The following is a 20,063-nucleotide window of genomic DNA, read 5'->3' as shown; positions in this document are numbered from 1 at the left end:
TCCATCCATCCATCCATCCATCCATCCATCCATCCATCCATCCATCCATCCATCCATCCATCCATCCATCCATCCATCCATCCATCCATCCATCCCACAGCTAACTGGTCTCTCTAAATTGGCTGCAGCTGTTCATGCATGGTTGTTTGTCCTGTGTGTCTCTGTGATTGATTGGTCGTTGCAACCTGTCAGGGCTCAACGTGTTACTCAGTGAGAAACAGGTTAAAGCCCCAGGTGTAACGATGGCTGTTAGGTTTGTCTTCTTGAATCTGATTCAATCAGAAGAACGGTTATCGGACTGGCAAAAAAATGGGAATAGGGTTAATGTTAAATCCTCAGAAGGAAATGTATAATCAGTGAAGGCCTGACGACTGGTCTGTGGAATTTGAGCCTGATTACCTTTTTGTACTTTGACACCAACTTTGCTAATTAATTACATAGATTTTTATGCATATAAAATTTTAACGCAATTGATCGTTTTTTGTTTTTTTTTACATGCAGAAGTCCCAAGCTGGAGCCTTTGTCCTGGACAAGCGACATCAACAGACAGCAGCCACAAAGCTGCTTCTCTAACCTCACTGGGTTCATTTCTGCTTCAAAACAAGATGTGATGGACACTGGAAAAGACTCACGTGTTCAAGTTGTGCCAAAGGAGTTAGCCTGTCAGAAGCTATTCAAGCCCAAACTAGCATCTCAATGCTAAACATGTAGCAGCTAACGCTAATGTCAGTGTCCATCATCTACATTTCTAAAGACACTTAATGAATGATCAGGTTCCTGAAACATCTGAAAGCTGAATACCAGATTGAAAACAAACATATTTTTTTGTTGAACTCATGTCTATTTATTCGATAACTTAGCAGTAAAAAGTTCATTTTGTGCATATACATTTATGATTAAATGTAATTAATTAATTACAGACTCTATAATAAATTAACTACAGACTCGATAAAAAAGTCCTAAGACTACATAAAGAGCTGCAGTTATTTATTTACATGTTGATTAGAAATGAAGGAAACTGAACCGCTGCTCCTGTAAACTTCTACAGAAATGAATCAAACACCTTTTAGCAAAGTTGGAAAGTAAAATCCTTTTGTCATTTTAGAGGAAGACAAACATCCAGGTTTCTGTCAGACTGAGTCTGCATCTTCTATAAATATTTCAAAACTACATCCAAGTGCCTCGGGCCAGTTTTACGTTTCTTTGTCATGTTGTCCACTTTGGTTTGGATGAGAAAATCTGTACTTGACATCCTGACTCTTCCTACCGACACTGAATCAGAGGAGTGAGTGGGTTAAAACTGGGCTTCCGCCTTCAGGAAAATGTGGTTCACTTGTTAGCACTGACAGGCTGAATATATGAAATAACCGTAAACATGTCAGAATAATTGCTGTGAGGTCAGATATCAGATATACTGCATTTGTCTTGAAGTGGTTATTAACTTCATTTCAGAGAAATAAAGTGAAAGACGTGTTAAAAACAAGGCCAGTTGTGAATTCCCTGGACTCATTCGGCCTTGCCAGTGAATAGTCCTTTCATTTCAATTGGTATTAAAAGCAGATGCTAAGCACTTGTCTTAATTTATACAGGATTGACAGAGATGGTGCTGAAGGAGAAGGTTCTTTGTTCCTGGATGAGAACTGTGTTCATTTAAAAAGCTATTGACAAACCTCTCAACCTCTCAACGCTTTGTTTTCCATTTCATCGTATAGCTGGTGCAACTAATACCTTCAGAGACAAAGAAGTCATCAAACTGATAGCAATTTTCTTAGAAATCTTGAGTTCCTAAAGGTCTGATGGACGTAATCATGGTGAGTCTGAATTTTAGCTTTACATCTGCTTCTCTGTGACTAAAACATTTTTTGAAGGCAAATTCTACAAATATTTGTATTATAAGCAAATGTCAAAACTGTTCAAGCATATGAACTCTGGATGCAGCGCCTGAAGGTTAATGTTGACAACAACACGTACTAATTGCTAAAATACAGCACAGATTGTATGGGATCACACGGTAAGTGCCTTTCCTAATGGGTGGCATCAATCAAATTAGTTAAAGAGGCTTACAGCCCTCCAAAGAGCTCCTCTTAGCAACAGCTCTGATTTACAAACATGTCATAAGCAGAACATTTCTGTGAACAACCAGGACAATTACAATTTATACCAGGCAGATGCAGCAGGTCGCTTCCAATGCATGTTTATGAGGAAATTTGAATGCAAATGAAATTTTGGGACAAGCAGGGGGTATTTGTTTTGTCCTTGAGTCTAAAAAGTGCTGAGCTGAAGTGGAAGTTTTATAATTACAACCCAGTTGTTGGCCTAGAGAGGAGAGTAATAATTAGCCTTAGCGAAGCGCTAACTGTACAGGCTGCAGTAACACTTCTGATCCTGTGGAGGGCGATATACTCTGACACATGCTGAGTCAGTTACATGTGGTTGAATTTAGTGGTTTAGCTCCTGCTAAATGTCACAGCGCTTTAGCTTTAGCATTAGCATTAGCATTAGCATTAGCAGGACTAATGTTCATGATTAGCATAACTAACTTTTTAGCTAGCGGTTCAGATCACTGCTTATGTGAGTCTGAGTTTGGATTTGATGGGTGAGTTGAACATTTAAGCATTCCTGACTTTACCTCTTCACTTCTGCTTGCAGAAACTTTTAACATGATCTCTTTTTAAATGAATAATTGTGGAGTTTTCATGCCAGCTGTTTGTGATTGTGTATTTCAGGCTGTGCTACAAATTAGTCCACAAGGTGTAGAATACCTTAACCTCAACCTAAAAGTTCAAGCACAAATGTCCCCTAAGGACATTAACTATGTGCATAATCTTCCAGAAGTCAACAAAAAGCTTTAATGGGGAGGTCACCTTGCTCTAAATGAACCATGGATTCAAGGATTAGGAGACTTGGCTTGCCTTCAGCACAGTAACAGACGTATTAAGGAGAGAAGATAAAACAAGAGATCCACTGAAAACAAGCAACAAAACAGAGGAAGGATGCAGCAGCACCAGGAGGGACAGGTGTGCAAATAGTAATAATCGTAGTAAGAAGAGGCGGCTCCATTGAGGCTGTGCCGCAGCGTGAGCCTTGAAGGCTGTAATAATGAACAGAAAGGTGAGTTACTGTCAGAAATGTTCGGGTAGGTGGCAGAGATTAAATGGATTTAGCAGAAAAAAGGGCTGCACAGAAGCTTCCCCAGAGCAGAGCTCACATGGACAGAGGTGTGAATCTACAAAGTCCAGCCAGGATGAAGAGTTTAGCTCAAAACAACACAAGGGCATGTGAAACGTTACGGTTCTGTCAGAGTTCTGGACATTTAGAGGCCAATGGAGCAGAACGAGCTGTTTAAACTGGACACCAAAGTTCTGATTATGAATTTGTTCCTGCTTTAAATGAGTCACATTACAGCGTCATCTTTTAATATTAAGACTTACAATGTTTTTTTCACGCTTCAATTAAATTTGTAAACTGCAAATAAAAAAGATCATTTGGGAGGGAAGCGCTAAGCCCCGTTTAGTCCACTTTAATCAAACATTTGTTTGTTTGCCTGGAAAGTCCAGTTGGTTAGAGGAGTGAATGTGCAATCAAACTCTGATCCAGTCTATAAAACCCAATTCTGGTCTGCCTAAAAACATAAAAAACATCATTTCAGACTGCCTGTCATATGTACTCCCGTTGTTCTTGTCTAGTTATTTGTCGATTGTTGATCTGGAAGATTTAAATGCAACAACAAGAATAAAACTGAAGAAATCTGAGAGGGGCAAATATTTCTTATGTCCCTGAACTCAGAGAAAATATAAATTAATCATAAGCAAAACTAAATCAAAACTTTACTAATGGTGGTCAAACTGCAGGGAAATGTGGAGATGAAACAATGTTAAGGCAGTCAATAACTTTTTGGTTTTATTGGTCCATAAACAGGCCCATTAACCCACTTTTATTAAGTACTGAACTCATTTAGTTATCGTTTAATTGGCCATGCGGCCATCAGTAAAGCAGGAAGACGTGATGGAGGGTCATTTGGCTAAAGTCATTTCTTGAAGAGCCATTTCTATATAATTTAATTGATTCTTTCATTCATTTACACCCACAGCAGTTCAGAAGGAGTGAAAAACTTTCAGATTTCTTTTTTTTTAATAAAGAGTTTCAGAACATCCAACCAATTTAAATAAGAGTCAAAGAGAATACAAGTAAGTACAAAATGCAGCTTTTAAAATACAAGTAAATAGGAAATGCAGCTTTTAAATGAAGGTGTTTATTATTAAAGGGTTAAAAATCCTAATCTATTCGTTGCTGTATGAAAAAGTTAGTTTCTTCTCTGTACATTTTAATAAATAAAATCATGAGCAGAAAATGCTTCAACTTTTAGTTCTCATGTTTTATTATTTCTGACACAAATGTCAACAGTAATAAGTTTTGTTTGACTCTGACAACGGATGTGACAAAAAACAACAAATGAATGAATGAATGAATGAATGAATTATTTCATTCTGTATATTTATGTAAACAAACTGGATAAATAAACTAAATATGACTAAATAAGTAAATTCAATTCAGGCTGATTTAAAAAAATCAGTTTATACAAATAAATGGAAATAATAAATAAACCCAACTTTGTTTATATAAATAAATAAATACATAAAGTTTATTTATATAAAACTGAAGAAATAACTCAAAAATAAAATAAATTCAACTCTGTTTAAAATGAAATACATACATTCATATAAGATGTACAAAATCTGTAACTAAATTAAAATAAATACAATTATTATTTATTAAAAAACAAATCTATCTAAATAAATAAACTCATTTCATTTATTAATATAAACTGAATAAACAGAATAGGATCAAATGAATTTAGTTTATTTAAATAATAATCGTGTAATAATAAAAAACGCTGTTAAACATTAAAAGCCGACAGGTTTGATGCCACAGTAATTCGATGTGAAATGAATTCAGTCCCATCAGAATCAAAGCTCCCGTTTCTCCCTGCAGGACGTTAAACGGCCTGTCCTCACCGCCGCCTGCAGCCAGGAGCGGAAAACTTTTCCTCAAACATCTCGCTGATTCTCGCATGTCGGCCACATCGATCATCGGAGGAGTTGATTTGCACGAGTCGATGGCGTCTCGCACGACTAAATCCTGATTAGGTTTGTCTTTGCTGTGAGGAGACTCAATTACTGCACGGTTTTGGATGCGACCCAGCTGGACGTCGTTAACAGCTCTTCTTATTTAAAACAAACAAATAACGGGAGAAAAAACCTGTCATCCTTCGATTTAAGAGAGCAACCTGTGCGTTAGCTTCCTGGTTTATCAGTGGGCCTCAGGGGGCGGGTGGGGGTGGGGGGGTCAGTGTTGTTTGGGGCATTTAAAGATTCAAACTGCAGGATTTTAGAATCAATACTAAACCTAACAGGGAGCTGCAGCAGGAGAGGCTGATGGGATGATGTCTCTTCGTCTCAGTAAGTGAAGCAGAAGCTGAATTTTCCATGTCAATATCTAAATGATGTGTTGATATTATATGAAGATGTGAAGCAGAAGATGATGCTTAATAAGGTGAAGCATCAAAACTAAAGATTGCGTCAGCAATTCAGCAGATTTTTAAGGTTGAGACGAATCAACAGAGTAAAAGACGCCGTTTGAGCTTCTCATCACAGGAACTGGAGAAATGGTTGTAGAGATCTGAGCACATTAGAGCAGGAGCAGAGGAATCCCCTGGTTCTGCAGGCTGCAGGTTATTAGCCACCTTAGCAGGTGATTCATCTTTACCTGAAGTGCTCTGTGACAGACTGGAAGCAGCTTAAACTGCTGCTATCACTCTTATTACCTCAGCATCAACACATTTCTCTTGAAATACAGTTTGTAAATTATTCAGAGTCAAGGTGCCTGCATTCAGTTTGGTTAGAGCTACTTAAGCATCAGCATATTAAAAGTGCTCAGTAAAAAAGACAGAGAAATGGTCACATAAAATAACTCCAGCTGCCGGCGGGGACGACTACAGGATGAGGAGGGACTAAACCATGGAGCAAACTGGGATCTCTGAGTATGAAACTGGGAATAAACCAGAACTGGACCCAAAGTGGCAGAAATTACACACAAAACTCAGGCTGGAACAAATATCCTCATTATTTCCCTTTTAAATGAATAAATTTGCTCTCTATGCAGAATAAAAAAAGAAAAACGGAGCAGCTGTTGTGGACTTTTGGTTTTATTTCACACCAAACTATCATAAAGACACATAAATGGATGTGTCTCTGATTTAGATACATTCAGTTCAGACCAGCCCAGTTTAATCCAACTCCAGTCTGTTTGCCTAGAAAGTCCAGTTGGTCTGGGGAGGTGTGAATGCACAACTGGACTTTGATACGGACCAAAAAACATGAATTCTGGTCCTAAGAACCTCAGGCTCGGTCCGGTTGACGTGAACTCTGCCGTTCGGATGCATATCTGACAGTGACTGCTCCAGAAACAGGAAGTGGACCAAAGCGCAAGGCATTCTGGTAAATACAACCAAAACACACATGCTAGGCTAGCGCTAGCTGAAGAAATGGCTCATGGTCTTTCACCAAAGACTAAACGAAAATCCTCCAACCACTAAAATCTGACGCCTCCATTTGAAACAGAATCACAGCTGGAAATGTAACAAATGTTGCAATTTTGGTTTCCAATCAAAGCGATTCTACCGGCTAAACACCTTCAATCTCCACAAACTCAGTTCCCAGATTAATGACTGCAGCTCCCAGTTGAACATCACGCTCCAAAACAAACTAAAGTTCCCGTTTTAGGGAGTGAAAGTGGGATGGATATAAAGTAACGCTTGAATCTGCAACTCTCCCTGCTTCTCTATATTCAGTATCTTGGCTCTCCGATCGTCTAATAGCTCTTCCTTACCTGACTGCAGCCTCCTTGGCTCAAAGCCACGCAGCTTTGAATCTTCCAGACAGGAATAGAGAACAGAGCCGCAATATTTCAAGATGTGTGGGAGCCCAGAACGCCCACCGAGCCAAAGCTTCACAGCTTTCTCAATCGAACAAGATGGCACAGGGGGGCCACTGGATGCACACGTTCTCTTCTCTTTTTAACATGTTGTCAGACACATGCAAAAACATAAAAGAGCAACAGGGGAGGGAGAAAGAAATATATTTATTTTGTTACACCCACCTGCACTACCAAGATGACCATGCCTATGGTTCCCAGCAGATGCTTGTTTTCACCCAGCCATTCCTCCACCTTCTCAAAACAGCCCTGCGATGCAAAAGAAAGAAAGATAAAAAAAAAAAACAGGCGAAAATGAGCATTTTTCAGCGTGGGAGGCGAGTCGTGTCAGAAATGTTGCAGTTTTGGGCCTCAGCTGCTCAGTCACCTGGAAAAAGTCAACCAACCAGTTAAATAAAAAGGGCATTTCATCCTCATGGATAAATATCAGATGAGGTGTCAAAACAAGTGAATTTCCCCATAAGGTCAGGTTTCTATATGCAGGACTGTGGATGAATGTGAGCAGACTTCAGGCACTCGACTCTTCCTCTGCTGCTGCCTTATTCAGAGGTGAGGGACTTCACTTCGGTTTCGGTCTTAAAGACGTGCTTCTTGCTGAGGGGGATTGTGAAACATCAGGCAGCTGCTCCTCTGGGCAGGATTACACACAAGCTTTCAGGGATGAGCTTTCCCACTGGACCACCTCATTGTCTGCCTGTTCTCATTTTGGCAATTACATTACAGCTTTTAATCCTTTACTCTGGACCTGCTAACAAACCACACGCCAGACTAAATAGGAAATTAGACTTGTAATGGTTTGAGGACGTTGTGCTGCAACAACAACAACAACAAAAAAAATCTCCGTAATGATCCAAATTCTGCAGTACAAGTAAAATGTTTAAACAGGTTTAAATGGAAATCAGCTACTATGCAATCAGTGGAGCAAAGGGGCAATAGATGGTGGATTTTATGTTGCATGTGTATCAGTTTGCATGACAATGACTTAACATGAGATAAAGAGCTTAGTAAGCTTATTGTGCATCAGCAAAAGCACCTCAGATGCTTTCCAGATTTGTTTGGGCTGCTGTTAATCTTTGATATCATTTTTAGATCTTTTTATGTCGAATCTTCCTGCTGTCAGTTTGTGGTTGTTTCGTATTAATATCAATATTATTTTTGCTTTTTTTCCCTCCCTTTCTATATGTTTGTGTTTGCGTCTCTGTTCTGCTTTGGACAATACAACAAGAAATGTTCTCTTTCAGGCACGACTCATAAATTCAAACATCATTTATTTTAGTAATTCTACTGAAAATGCAAAACTCGTGAATTGTGTAGAATGATTAGACAGAGTGATGCATTTGAATATTATAGAACAACAACAAAAATGATTTTTAATGAAGAAATGCTTTGTTATAGGCAACACAGTCCTGGGGAAGACTGCTCACCGACTCGCTTCACAGTAATGATGAGGCAAAAACGGTTGATGGTAAGTTTAGTGGAAGAAAAAAGTTAGAGAACAAGCAACAGAAATTAGCAGTCTTAAGAACATTAAGAGTTACTAAACCTCAACTCAACCTTTGTGTAGGTAAACTGTGCTACCTTTATGTTTCTGTATAAATTATTACATTTCTGTGTACATTTGTTTAGTTATGCAATAATTTGCCTAAAACCGCCTCAGTGCTGCCCTCTTTGGGAGAAAGACTGGCTACTGCAGCTGATTCTTCCTACTGGTTATGGCTTGACTGAACTTGGTACCGGTCCAGACTGCCAAAAAGTACCAAGAGCTGCTTTAATCACCATGGCAACACCAGCAAACTTGCCTGAGCTAACGCCAGCTGTCAAAGTGAATGTGGGACATCAGAACCAATGATAAAGACGAGCTGAAGGTCGGCTTCAGCAAGCTGGGCTTCCTGAACCGCAGCAGAACCACAGACTGCAGTGATGCAGGAATTCAAGCAAAAGGAGCCCAGACCGACTACCTGCTCCCACAGGTCAGACAATGTTGGGTTTTATTATCTGCAACCATAAAAATTAAACTCTGCATGTAATTGATCTTTGATATAAATGAGTCTTTTGAGACGTTTTTGACCATACTGTCATTGTTTTGTTGCAACTCACCCGGCTCCAGAACATGTTGGTGGAGTTGCGGCCACAGTTTTGGTAATGCTCCTGGCAGCAGCGGTCAGGAACCACCTTCTCCTTCAGGGCCTCGTGCCAGTCCGTGTACGCTACGACACCGCAGCACTTCCACTGCCGTCACAACACAAGCACACCTGTCAGAGTCTGCACACAACTCTGTGTTTTAATTGGTTTGTTGGTCTTAAATAATGGAAGGACTCTTCTCCACCAGCCAGGTTGGATGTTTCTAACGTCACATTAATGGTGCAGCTACATGACTGGAAATGCATTAGCTGGAATATGTCAGAATAACTTTGCATTTAGGTGATTAAACATTGATGCTAATGTAACACCAGTGTAATGTGTAGTGTGAGGCCTACCGACCTCCGCCTGGATGATGTTCCATGCATTTCGAAGGCCTATGTTGTTGTCCGAGTTGTAAAGAGCCAGCCCATCCTTCAGGTCCTGCTTAGCGTTCTCGCTCACCTGCAGATAAAGAGAAAACATTAGCCTGAGGTTCGCCGCCTCGGCGTGAAGTGGTCGGCTCAGCGAGGGCAGTCGTCTGAGCTGCAGCTTCCCCCCGTCTTTATGTGGCGTTAAGATTCAAGAAGGCAGCGTTAGCTCGAGTGCTTGCAGCTGTGCAGTCACATATTTCCCTCTTTTCAAATCAACATGGTTTTCATATAGATGTAAACAATCAGGCCATTATCCACGCTGTGCAGAGTGCTTTTAGAGGACTGAGTATGGCTGCTTACGGATTGTTGTTTTTCCTCATGAAATGACTAATAAAGCCGAGTCAAACATGAGGGTTTATTTGAAAAAGAGCAGCAACAGCAAATGGACCGAATCCTGAGAAGCTCTTCACATTTCAGTTAGGATTAATATCTACGGACACGATGAATGTCCAGCCTTCACGCCGGTCAGGAAGGAGGAGACGGGTTCTGGTCTGAACTGTCCAAACAGACCCGGTGGAGATTCTGCTGTATTTCATTCCACATGTATTTGATTTTGTGGGAAAAGATGAAGGAAACTTTCTGATATCTCTTCTTCTGGTGCTGTTATTTTCTCAGCAGTGTTACTTTGTGTTCAAGGAAAGTGACTGAGTGAAATTCACCTTAATGACGAATCAAACTAGCAACAAACTTTTTACTTTAATGGTTGAATAACGAGTTAAGCATCCCTGATGTTCAGTAAAATGTGTCAATCATAATATGAATATGTTTCTGCATTTAAAGCTACTGCTAACTTTGAGGAGTGACTGTCAGAGACGGATGAAAAGACGTTTGGCAGTTTGATCCCAGGAGATAAAAGGTAACAACCTGCTTCCTCCTGTGTCCTAATGTTCAACCCAGACTCATCCATCAGCTGCCAGACAGCGATCCGGCCCTCTGGAGAACATGTCTGCACTGCTTCAGAGTCCAGAGGCCACGTGTTTCACACCACTGCATCCAAAGCAGCGAGCTCAGTTATGTGCAGCGGTGACAGCACAACACTTAGTCATGAGGAAATTAGAAGTGCACTGATTGCAGCCCGGCCTACTGATATTGATTTTAGCTTAAAACGTTTATTTTCCAAAGCGTTTCTAAAAACAGCTACAAAGTTGCGGATCTGTCAGTCGGCTCTCTTTCAGGCCCATTACCAGACATGAGAATCATGTTCAGTTCATACAAAGACATACAGAGTTTTCTTCTTCAATCAAGATAAATAAATATTGGATTTCAAACGAATATTTAAAACTCATAAATGAACCTAAATGTCGATAAATGGACATCTATATTTATATTTTGTGAAGGGCCTCTGCTCATGACATGAAATAAGAACATTAATTTAGAAATACACGCTAAACTCCAACTGCTTGTATGTGCAACGTTTAAAATAAGAGATAAGTTTTGAATGGTTTCCAAACCAGAACCAGTAAAGGAGCGACTGCAGCACCAGTTCCAAACCAGTTCCTGACTGAAGACCGTGTTTAAATCTTCAGTTTAGTCGCTTTGTCAGGACGTCTTTTGTGCATTCACAGCTGTGCAGGGCACATTATTCAGTAGCTGAAGCCATTTCCTTCTCATCTTTTTATGTACAAATGTGATGTCTGCTTCCAAATGTTCCTGGCATTTAACTTAATCCATTTTTTCCCTTTCCAGGTAAAATATTCCTCTTGCCAATTGCTGCAGCAGAAGCTCATCCACGCACCTTTTGTGTGTAACAGATGGAGAGGGATTCTGTTTTCTTTCATAGCATACCTCTACTCACTACAGCAAAAAAAAAAAAGAAATCTATTTTTGTTCTTCCAGGCTAAGACAGTTATCAAAAATGAATCATTCAATGATTTGGAAGTTCACAGACTTTTGTTTCTGAATTATCTCATGTTCTTCAGATGAAACAAAGATTACCTTCAAAAGAGCCTGAAAGGTTCTAATGCGGTGGAACAGACTGTCATTAATCTTCCAGTTGAAGCTAATTGGCAAACGCTTCTCGATCTTCCACCTCCCAACCGGAGCTCTGCTTCCTTTGGCAATGACTGGATGTTACAGAATAAGAATGCAGCTACGCTAATATGCTTGAAGACACGTCTGGGTTGAGACCAGAAAATGTGTGAATGCACATAACATACCAGAGGATATGTGAGCACATTGCGTTGTTTCAAAAATTAAAATAAAGTGCAGCAGCCATTTTAAAACCACTCTTTCTCCACCGGGACGTTTTCACCCCTATTTAAACTCTTACAGGTGTCTTCTCAGTGTTTTATGAAATATACAGTTCATACAAATAATTATGTTCATATTAAGACCACATGTCCTTGTAAAATTAAATAGATCCTCATCAAAGTATGAAAAACAGAAAGAGTTTCACACGTTTTATTTCTCTGGTTACCACAGATAAATCTTCTATTTATGCTTCATAATAATAAACTGTAACACATGCAAAGTGTAACTTTATGGCACGATAAAATAACACTGAGCATTATTTCAGAACAATTATCCTTCTGTCTGTGACAGAGTTGGAGAACAAAACTGTAGTTCTGCACACAAATTACACAAAACTCTGTAGGATCATATTATTATGCATGTTTTAAGTCGGAATAAAATAAGTCTTAATTTCCTATAATAAGCATTTCTACTCTTCTAGCTAAAATTTACCCAGATATTATTTAGTGAAAATTATTTTTTTCAGCTATTTTTAAATTGTATTAATTCTAACAGTTTTATGATAAACATATCAGTAAGTTTGGCATATTTACTTGTCGGCTTTTAGTCTTTTTCTTCTTCACATTTCTGCTCCTCTTCCTCTGACAGACCTGCTCCAGTCAGGTCTGTCAGTCAACGAGGACTGACAGATCTGACTGGATTAGTCCAAAATTCTCCACGAATGTCAACCAATTATTTTAAATAATTTCAAAACTTATTTAAAGTTATTTTTAAAATACTTTTTTGGTTATAATATTTGAGCCTTGAGGCCAGTCCACTCCTGCTTGAAGCCATTTCTTTGCGGTTCGGCCCGTTGTTGGGAGGAGAAACAAATCATTCATTATTTTAAATCTAAAGCTATATGTGTTTTTTTTTCCTTCTCACTCCCATAAGTCTGAAATAAAAGAGCATTTTAATCATTTAACAGTTTGTGTAGATCACTCTAATCCACTTCAAAAATAATAATTTAGACTTTCACGCGACGTCTGTGGTTCTGACACTGTTTCTCTTAAACTTGCCCTTTCACAGCACAAGCGCATCATTTTCCTCTTGCCTGCACCTCGACAACGTGCTTAGGGTCGTGTCATGTCTGGTGATTAATATCTCATTGGATGTGTTAATGAAACACAGATTCAGAGCCCAGCTCTCCTGCTGTTTGCTGTGCCTGCGAGGATTTGCTAACAAGAGAGAGAAACCAGGAGGCTCCTCAGATATGAGATAATTACGGCTGGGGAAGAAAAATGACAGCGATGTAATACTGTATGTTGTTTTCACGAGTAAAAAAAATATCAAGACAAAGGGATCACATTTTCTTTTACAGTTAATGGTTTGTTGATGGGAGAGAGGGGAGGGGATGCATTTTTAAAATGCGAGCAGAAGAAAGAGGCTCATCCTGTGTCAGTCTCTAACAAAGCAAGGTGCTTTCAGCCATTCTCTGATTTCTCTGCTCATTGAAAAAGGATTTTACTCGCCAAGAACGTGTTACAAGCTGACGCACAAATACTTGAGATAAAATGAAGCAGCCAGTTTACACCGTCAGCCTGGTTTCTATAGAAGACGCTGTGCATGGCTCCTGAAGGTCAGTCGGCCTTTATGCTGGAAATGCTGCTATAAATGCAAACACATTTACACCACTTGAATTCTGTCACATCTTCTTACGCTACAAACACAAACTTTGATGTATTTTATGTAACAGATGATCAAAGAGGTCAGCGTTAACCAGAGAACCCTGGAGGAGCTGCAGAGAGTCACAGCTCGGGTTCAGGAATCCATAAATCTGACCTTTCATCACAGAGTGGCAAGAAGAAAACCACTTCCAATGGAAGTCATAATACTGTTGATCCATCTGCAAACATTTAAAAATGTATTTATTTTGTCTACATGCTCAAAGGATAAAAAAAAACACCCTCAGCCACATTTTGGACACCTCGGTGTTAGAGCCTTGGAGATTCACCGTCCAGCAGCAGAACCACACTAAACACATTCATGTGTTAAAACAGCCTAGTCAAGGTCCAGAAATAAATATAACAGAAAATCTGGAGTTCATAGATGATCTTCATTCAGTCTGACTCAACCTGCTTCGATCCAGATTTTTATTTGTAAAAATAAAAAGTAAACATTCTATTCACATTCTCTTTGTCAATAATCTCTATTTTGTGGAGGTTTGTGGTTGCAGGGCGACAAAATATGAAAACGTTAAAACGGTATGAAAACTTCACAAAAGTACTGACAGACTGATCTAATATTCTTCAGATCAGGCAGAAAAAAATCCCACAAAACTTTAAATCCTCGTTTTTAAAGCTGCAAGGCAACAAAATCCGTCAGCAGAACAGACATAAATGTTAGAGGGATTTTATCTGGTAAATCTAAGGTCTTTAGCCACAAGAAGCCATTTAACACGCCCTCTTCAATGCTTTGAAATAGTAATTGCATCATTCCATGTTGCACTGCCGTTTCTCACTCTGTTTCTCAGAGATGCAGAGGAAGATCTGCTGGTCTTACCATATCCGTCCCTCTGCAGGAAAATTAGACAACGAGCCGCATCATCAATCTCTGCCTTGTACTCCGGTTCCATCTTTCATCATCTGCTCCCCGTGCTGGGCTGTATGTGATGTTGCTCACTCATTACTGACTCCTCACACTAATACAGTCACGAGAGGACCCCCCCCCCCCGAACCCCCCGCCAGCCTCTTTAAAGTAAAAACACAGAGAGCAACAGAAGTTTCCACTAAGGCTTGTCGCATTTTCCATTTCTTGCATGAGCGTCTTTGTTAAAAGTCTGAAAGGAAACCTAATGATGAGAGTCAGGCAAATGAGCTCAGAACAAAAAGGAGGAGATAAAACACATTTCTGTCGTAATATTTCATGAGGAAAACGAAGTTCTTGACTAAAGCTTCTGTTGCTGGAACTGCAAAGTCCTCAGCGATAACATAAAGAGGCAACATCCAGGTTCCCTTCCAGTAATTTTATTTGAAAGTTGCCAAAGGGCATCAGTGCAATATTTCATGTGTGGCATGTGTTGACAAAGGCCTGAGACACAGCTCACACTTCTCATTACAAAGATAAGCTTGTGCTTTCCCCCGGGCTGGCCATGTCTGGCTCAGCAGCCCAGGACAGAACATTCATCACTGCAGTCCGACGGGTCCAACCGACCAGCCGGGGAAACGGAGACAAAATAAAATCATTGGTTACCTTCTTAGGCTCACCTGTTCAACTGACACAAATAGCCATGGCAACAAGTTAATGCATTTATTCACCTGGACGTAGTGAAGGCGACTCGCTGATGTTTTAAATGACAGGAAGAGAATTTAAGTAACTTGATTCGTGTTCAAGCATCTCAGAACCGACTGATCTGCTGAGGTTTTCATACCGTTATCTTTAGACCCACAGAGGAACGGTCAACAGTCAGCACACAGCTTCAGTTAGTACCGCTAGAAACTACTGCACCTTCAGAGGCACATAAAGACAGTTACAAAGTCAGCCTTCTATTACCTGAAAAACATTTCTAGGATTAAAACACTAATGTCCCAGCAAGGGCTAGAGAAACTCATCCATGGATGTAAACTTAGCTGCATTGATTACTGCAGCAGTGTCTGCCTAACGAGTCAATCTGAACGCTGCTGCTCGTGTTTTTCTCTTCACTAAAACCAGGAGGGTAGAAAACGAAGCATCACCTCAGTTCTACAGTCCTTCCACTGGAGCTCAGAGAACAAACTGCATGAAACTGTGATTCATGAACAGCTTAGCACCACAAAACATTAAAGATCGACCTTCCAGGCCTCGCAGGTCTTCTGGTTCTGCTCTGGATTCGAAGAACCGGAACCAAACACAGAGAAGCAGAATTCAGCTTCTATGCTTCTCTAATCTGGAACAAACTTACAGAAAACTGAAAAACTGCTGAAAAACTGATTTTCTTTAAATGAAGGCTAAAAATCCACCAGTTTAGAACTGCCTTTGATTCATAATACGATTATGAATATTTGATGATATCTGATATATCTAATATCTAATATCTGATAATGATTTTTGATGATTTTGATCAAAAATCAATATCTGATAATGATTTTTGATGATTTTGATCATGGCGTGAAAATGTGATGTTTGTTGCTTGTTTGCTGCTTTAGGTTCTCAACATGTAAAGCCTTTTGAACTATGACAAAAATCTTGACTGGACTTGACTCATTATCACCTGTCAGGTCTCCAGAAGCAAAAAGAAAACATTTTTAAATTGTTCTGGCATCAACGCCTCGTTGATGCCAGAGTTCAGACTGTACAGACAGTGTTAGATGCAACCAAAGCACCTGGAATACCATCTCTGGATGCAACCAGACGGCCTCATCAGCCGTCAGACAGGAACAGGAAATGAAGCTGTAATTCACACAGGTTCCCCAAAACTGGACATAAAAGACTAGACAAACTTCTCCTGGTCTGATGGATGTGATGCTGGTGGCAGGATGGTGTGTGGGATATTTTTCCATGTTTTCTCTGTTGTCCTTCATACAAACTGATTTAAATCCCACGCTGTTCCTTTAGTTCCCACAGTGGACCCATTTGATGGCCACTTCCAGCAGGATAATGCACATTCCCCCAAACCTTAAATCATCTTAAATTGGTTTATTGAACATAAATCTGATCTTTAATGACCTCCTCAGTCACCTGAACTCAGAGCCACAGCGTTTAGGGATGAGGAGGAACGGCAGACTGTCACCAGTGTTCAGGAGACAGGTCTGCAGCTGGTGATGCTGCTGCGCAGACACGGACCAGAATATTTCAGATTTAAAAAACCCAACTTAATAAGGTGTACCTAACAAAGTGACTGGTGTGTGTGTGTATGGAGACAGCATAAAGGGAAGAGTGGATTTTATGTCTCGGCTCACATAAACAGAAAGGACAGCTTTCACCACCTGTCCTCAAAGACAACAGCAATAACAGACATTTCTCTTAAATTACCAGATGGTGTTTGGGCTCTTTTTCCTCAGCTTTACAGAGCACACCTGATCCCACTGCAGACAGGGAAAGTATCCCAGCATGAGAACCCAGTTCTCTCTTAACTGGGCTCCAGATTTGATGACAAGGTAACATCTGAGAGAGCAGGTCCACTGGGACCTGTCAGCGCCGATGTGAAGCTACACCCAATATTCATCACCAGGGTTCAGGACGGACCTGACGGCTCAAAAAAAGCGAGAGTGATCTGATATTTAGAGCTTCAGAGACTCAGGTTGTATTCACAAACTATAAACAAAATGGAGTGTCATCAGAGTTTAGCTTTTTGTCGGATTTGTCTTTGGTAAAAGACTATAAACCATTTCTCCCTCTTGTGTTAGACTCACGTTTGTTTTGGTTGTATTTACCCAGAATTCCCTGCTCTATGTTCCACTTCCTGCATATGGAGCGGCCCACAGTCTGCTTTCATTCACATATACTTTAACCAAACTGAGACCTACAGCTTTGTTTGCAGACCAGAGTTTTTATTTCAATATGCATCACAGTTTATGCATTCACACCTTTCTAGGCAAACAAACTGGAGTTCAACTAAAGCGGACTAAACAGGCCTGGTGTGAACGCACCCTAAATCAAAACCAACATGTGTGTTTTAGCAAACACAAATGTTGCGAACAGACAACAGAGGTTGCCTCTGCCGTTTAGGCAGATGGTGCCTCAGGCACAACTTCATATAGAAAACAGGAAGTAGTTAAAAGCGTTAGAGTCAGATTCACACAAACTCAGAATAATCAACCTACTGCAGGTTGTTTGCTGCAGACATTACCATTCTGAACACAGCTGCTTGAAATAAAAAGCACAGCCCATCTGTGAAACACTGGATCCCAGATGGGAGTGTGCATAAACACAACCAAGTACAAACTCTGGAATAACTGTATGCTGGCCTGTTCTGCTGACAGGAGACCTCCATAAGCAAACATTTCCCTCCCAAAAAGATTACCTGAAAATTCTTCTACTTTGATTAGTTTCACAACTTTAACCACTTGGAAACCAGCGATAAGTGACAGTTTACACACTCAGCTGTCAGAGCAGCGTTATCATTCACGGTCATATGCTCCAATATGCTCCCCAGTCAGATTCACCTTCTTCTGGGACTTTCACAGCCAGTCGAAACTTCATGTCAGGATTTGCCTCTGGCAGCTGAAATAGTATGTGCCAAGAGATCCACCAAGAACCACGAATAGTAAAGATGAACTCACGCTGCTCAAAAACAAGATGTTAATGAGCTAAAGAATACGTCAGTCAGGAGTTTTACACTAAGTTTCACATTTACTTTCACTTCCACAGTGAGACAATTAAAGGTGCTCTGCATGAAAATGAAGGTACAAGAAAATTACACTTAAAATAAGACATGCTAATAGCCTGAAGCTGTCTCTGGTTTAGGGAACTGATTGGACAGACAGACGACACAGGACGGCATCGCAATGCAAATATTTTCCCAATTATATTAGAAAGGTGAGAAACAAAGACTTTAATATGCTTTAACCATCCATTCTTTATTTTGGTTTGATCTGGTCTTTCTTAAATATTCAGTCATCTAGTCCAAAAACAGTTAGACAAAAAACATAAATGAGAGAAAATGCCATTTGGCTAAATGGTGAAACCCACAGAGAGTTGTTGCCTTGCAGCAGGAAGGTTCTGGGTTCGATTCCCGGCCCCGGTCTTTCTGCATGGAGTCTCCATGTTCTCCCTGTGCATGGTGGGTTTTCTCCAGGTACTCCGGTTTCCTCCCACAGTCCAAAAACATGACTGTCAGGTTAATTGGCCTCTCCAAATTGCCCCTAGGTGAGTGTGGTTGTGTGTCCTGTGTGTCTCTGTGTTGCCCTGCGACAGACTGGCAACCTGTCCAGGGTGACCCCGCCTCTCGCCCGGTATGCCAGCTGGAGATGGGCACCAGCACCTCCTGACCCCGATGAGGGACAAGGGTGYAAGAAAATGGATGGATGGATGAAACCCACAGACTGAACTCTGCTGCTAAACACATAAATGCAGTTTACTTGCTGTGGCTCCACTTAAAGGGAGATAAACAGGCTTAACATTATAAGGTCTATTGCCAGGAAGCATCTCTACAATAAAAAATAATCAACAGAACACAACCTGCATTATATTTTGTGAAAAGCTTGTTATTTTTGCAGCTGTGGTAGTAATAATTGCTTTTTTTGCTTTTTAATAAAAGTGAATTCAATAATCATACGCTCTTTTTTCATCCTTGTGTAAACAGAAGCACCATTTAGCCAATATTTTTATTCAAGGTATCCTGCTGTGAAAATTTCATACCAGCTCAAGCCAAGAATATTACTTTCATTTCTGAACAATTATGTTTTTTCTGTAACGGAGGATTGGTTATTTGTTTTGCTTTGATGCAAACAAATGTAGTTACATTGGGAAGATATCTGGTCATGCTTGAGCAAAACTGTAATGAGGCCTTTACTCTGTATCCTCGTAGAATAAATTAAAAGTGCAAGACTTCTCATCACAACCATTTGCTGTTTTCCAGCCGAAGAGGCTCCATAAATCATCCCATGGGGTAAAACATGGTGTTGACGCCTATTCTTTGCAATAAAGGCCAGATTGTTTTAGTCACTCTATTTAAACTGATTAAATTAAATTGGTTGTAGTCAAAGCAGAAATACTCCCACTGCTTCCTGCATGAAAGTAAAACACAGTTTTGCCTCACAGAAGAATTGGAGGCTTATCTGCTGAACACATTTTTAGGGTTAAATTAAGCAAATGATATTCTATGCATGATATTTTAACCATAATTAGTTACTTTGAACCCTTCTGGAACATAATCCGCCTCCTTTCCATCTTTTCCATGATCATTACCGAATCACAGGGCTTCAACTGCCAGCTTCTCTGGAAACAAAGACACCAACTACGTCTCCTTCTTGATCTCACTCCACAGAGCCGGACAAAACTTTAACATCCTGAAAGTCTAATAAATGATGTGGAGGCAAACAGCTTCAGAGGTTACCAGCAGCACATCATTAAACATGACTCTTATTTCCTTCCGTTGCTCTGGAAACCCGCGCTGCCTCAGGCCAAGACACAGGCAGGTAAACGGACCCTCATCGTCTGGAATTGGTCTGGCAAAGTAACCCACTGAAAATGACTGAACGGTGTCCCGCCTTCACAGACGGGAACGTACAGGGAGATATGGGAGGTGCGTGCTCTGTCTGAATGTTGCCACACTTAGCCGTGTTACAATCACCACCTTTTGCATCTAGAGCCGGAGTCTGAAACTTTTAGATGCATCACTGCTCCATCACACCTGAACTAAACAGCTAA

At 40.3% G+C, this 20,063-nt stretch overlaps 1 protein-coding gene across 2 annotated transcripts in view; it reads right to left on the bottom strand.

Moving 5' to 3' along the window:
* tspan9a (tetraspanin 9a) overlaps window positions 1-20,063 on the bottom strand; it is a 157,129-nt gene that overhangs the window by 9,256 nt on the left and 127,810 nt on the right. For both annotated transcript variants that reach the window (XM_008436528.2, XM_008436527.2), the window contains 3 exons: window positions 9,475-9,576; window positions 9,091-9,222; window positions 7,159-7,242 (listed from right to left, as the gene is read on the bottom strand). In XM_008436528.2, coding sequence (XP_008434750.1) covers window positions 7,159-7,242; window positions 9,091-9,222; window positions 9,475-9,576 — 318 coding nt within the window. The remainder of the gene's footprint in view (window positions 1-7,158; window positions 7,243-9,090; window positions 9,223-9,474; window positions 9,577-20,063) is intronic.

The sequence above is a fragment of the Poecilia reticulata genome, linkage group LG19, assembly GCF_000633615.1.
Source record: "Poecilia reticulata strain Guanapo linkage group LG19, Guppy_female_1.0+MT, whole genome shotgun sequence".
Classification (NCBI taxonomy): domain Eukaryota; kingdom Metazoa; phylum Chordata; class Actinopteri; order Cyprinodontiformes; family Poeciliidae; genus Poecilia; species Poecilia reticulata.
The sequence above is the reverse complement of the archived record's forward strand: the minus strand, read 5'-3'. Positions and strand labels throughout refer to the sequence as shown.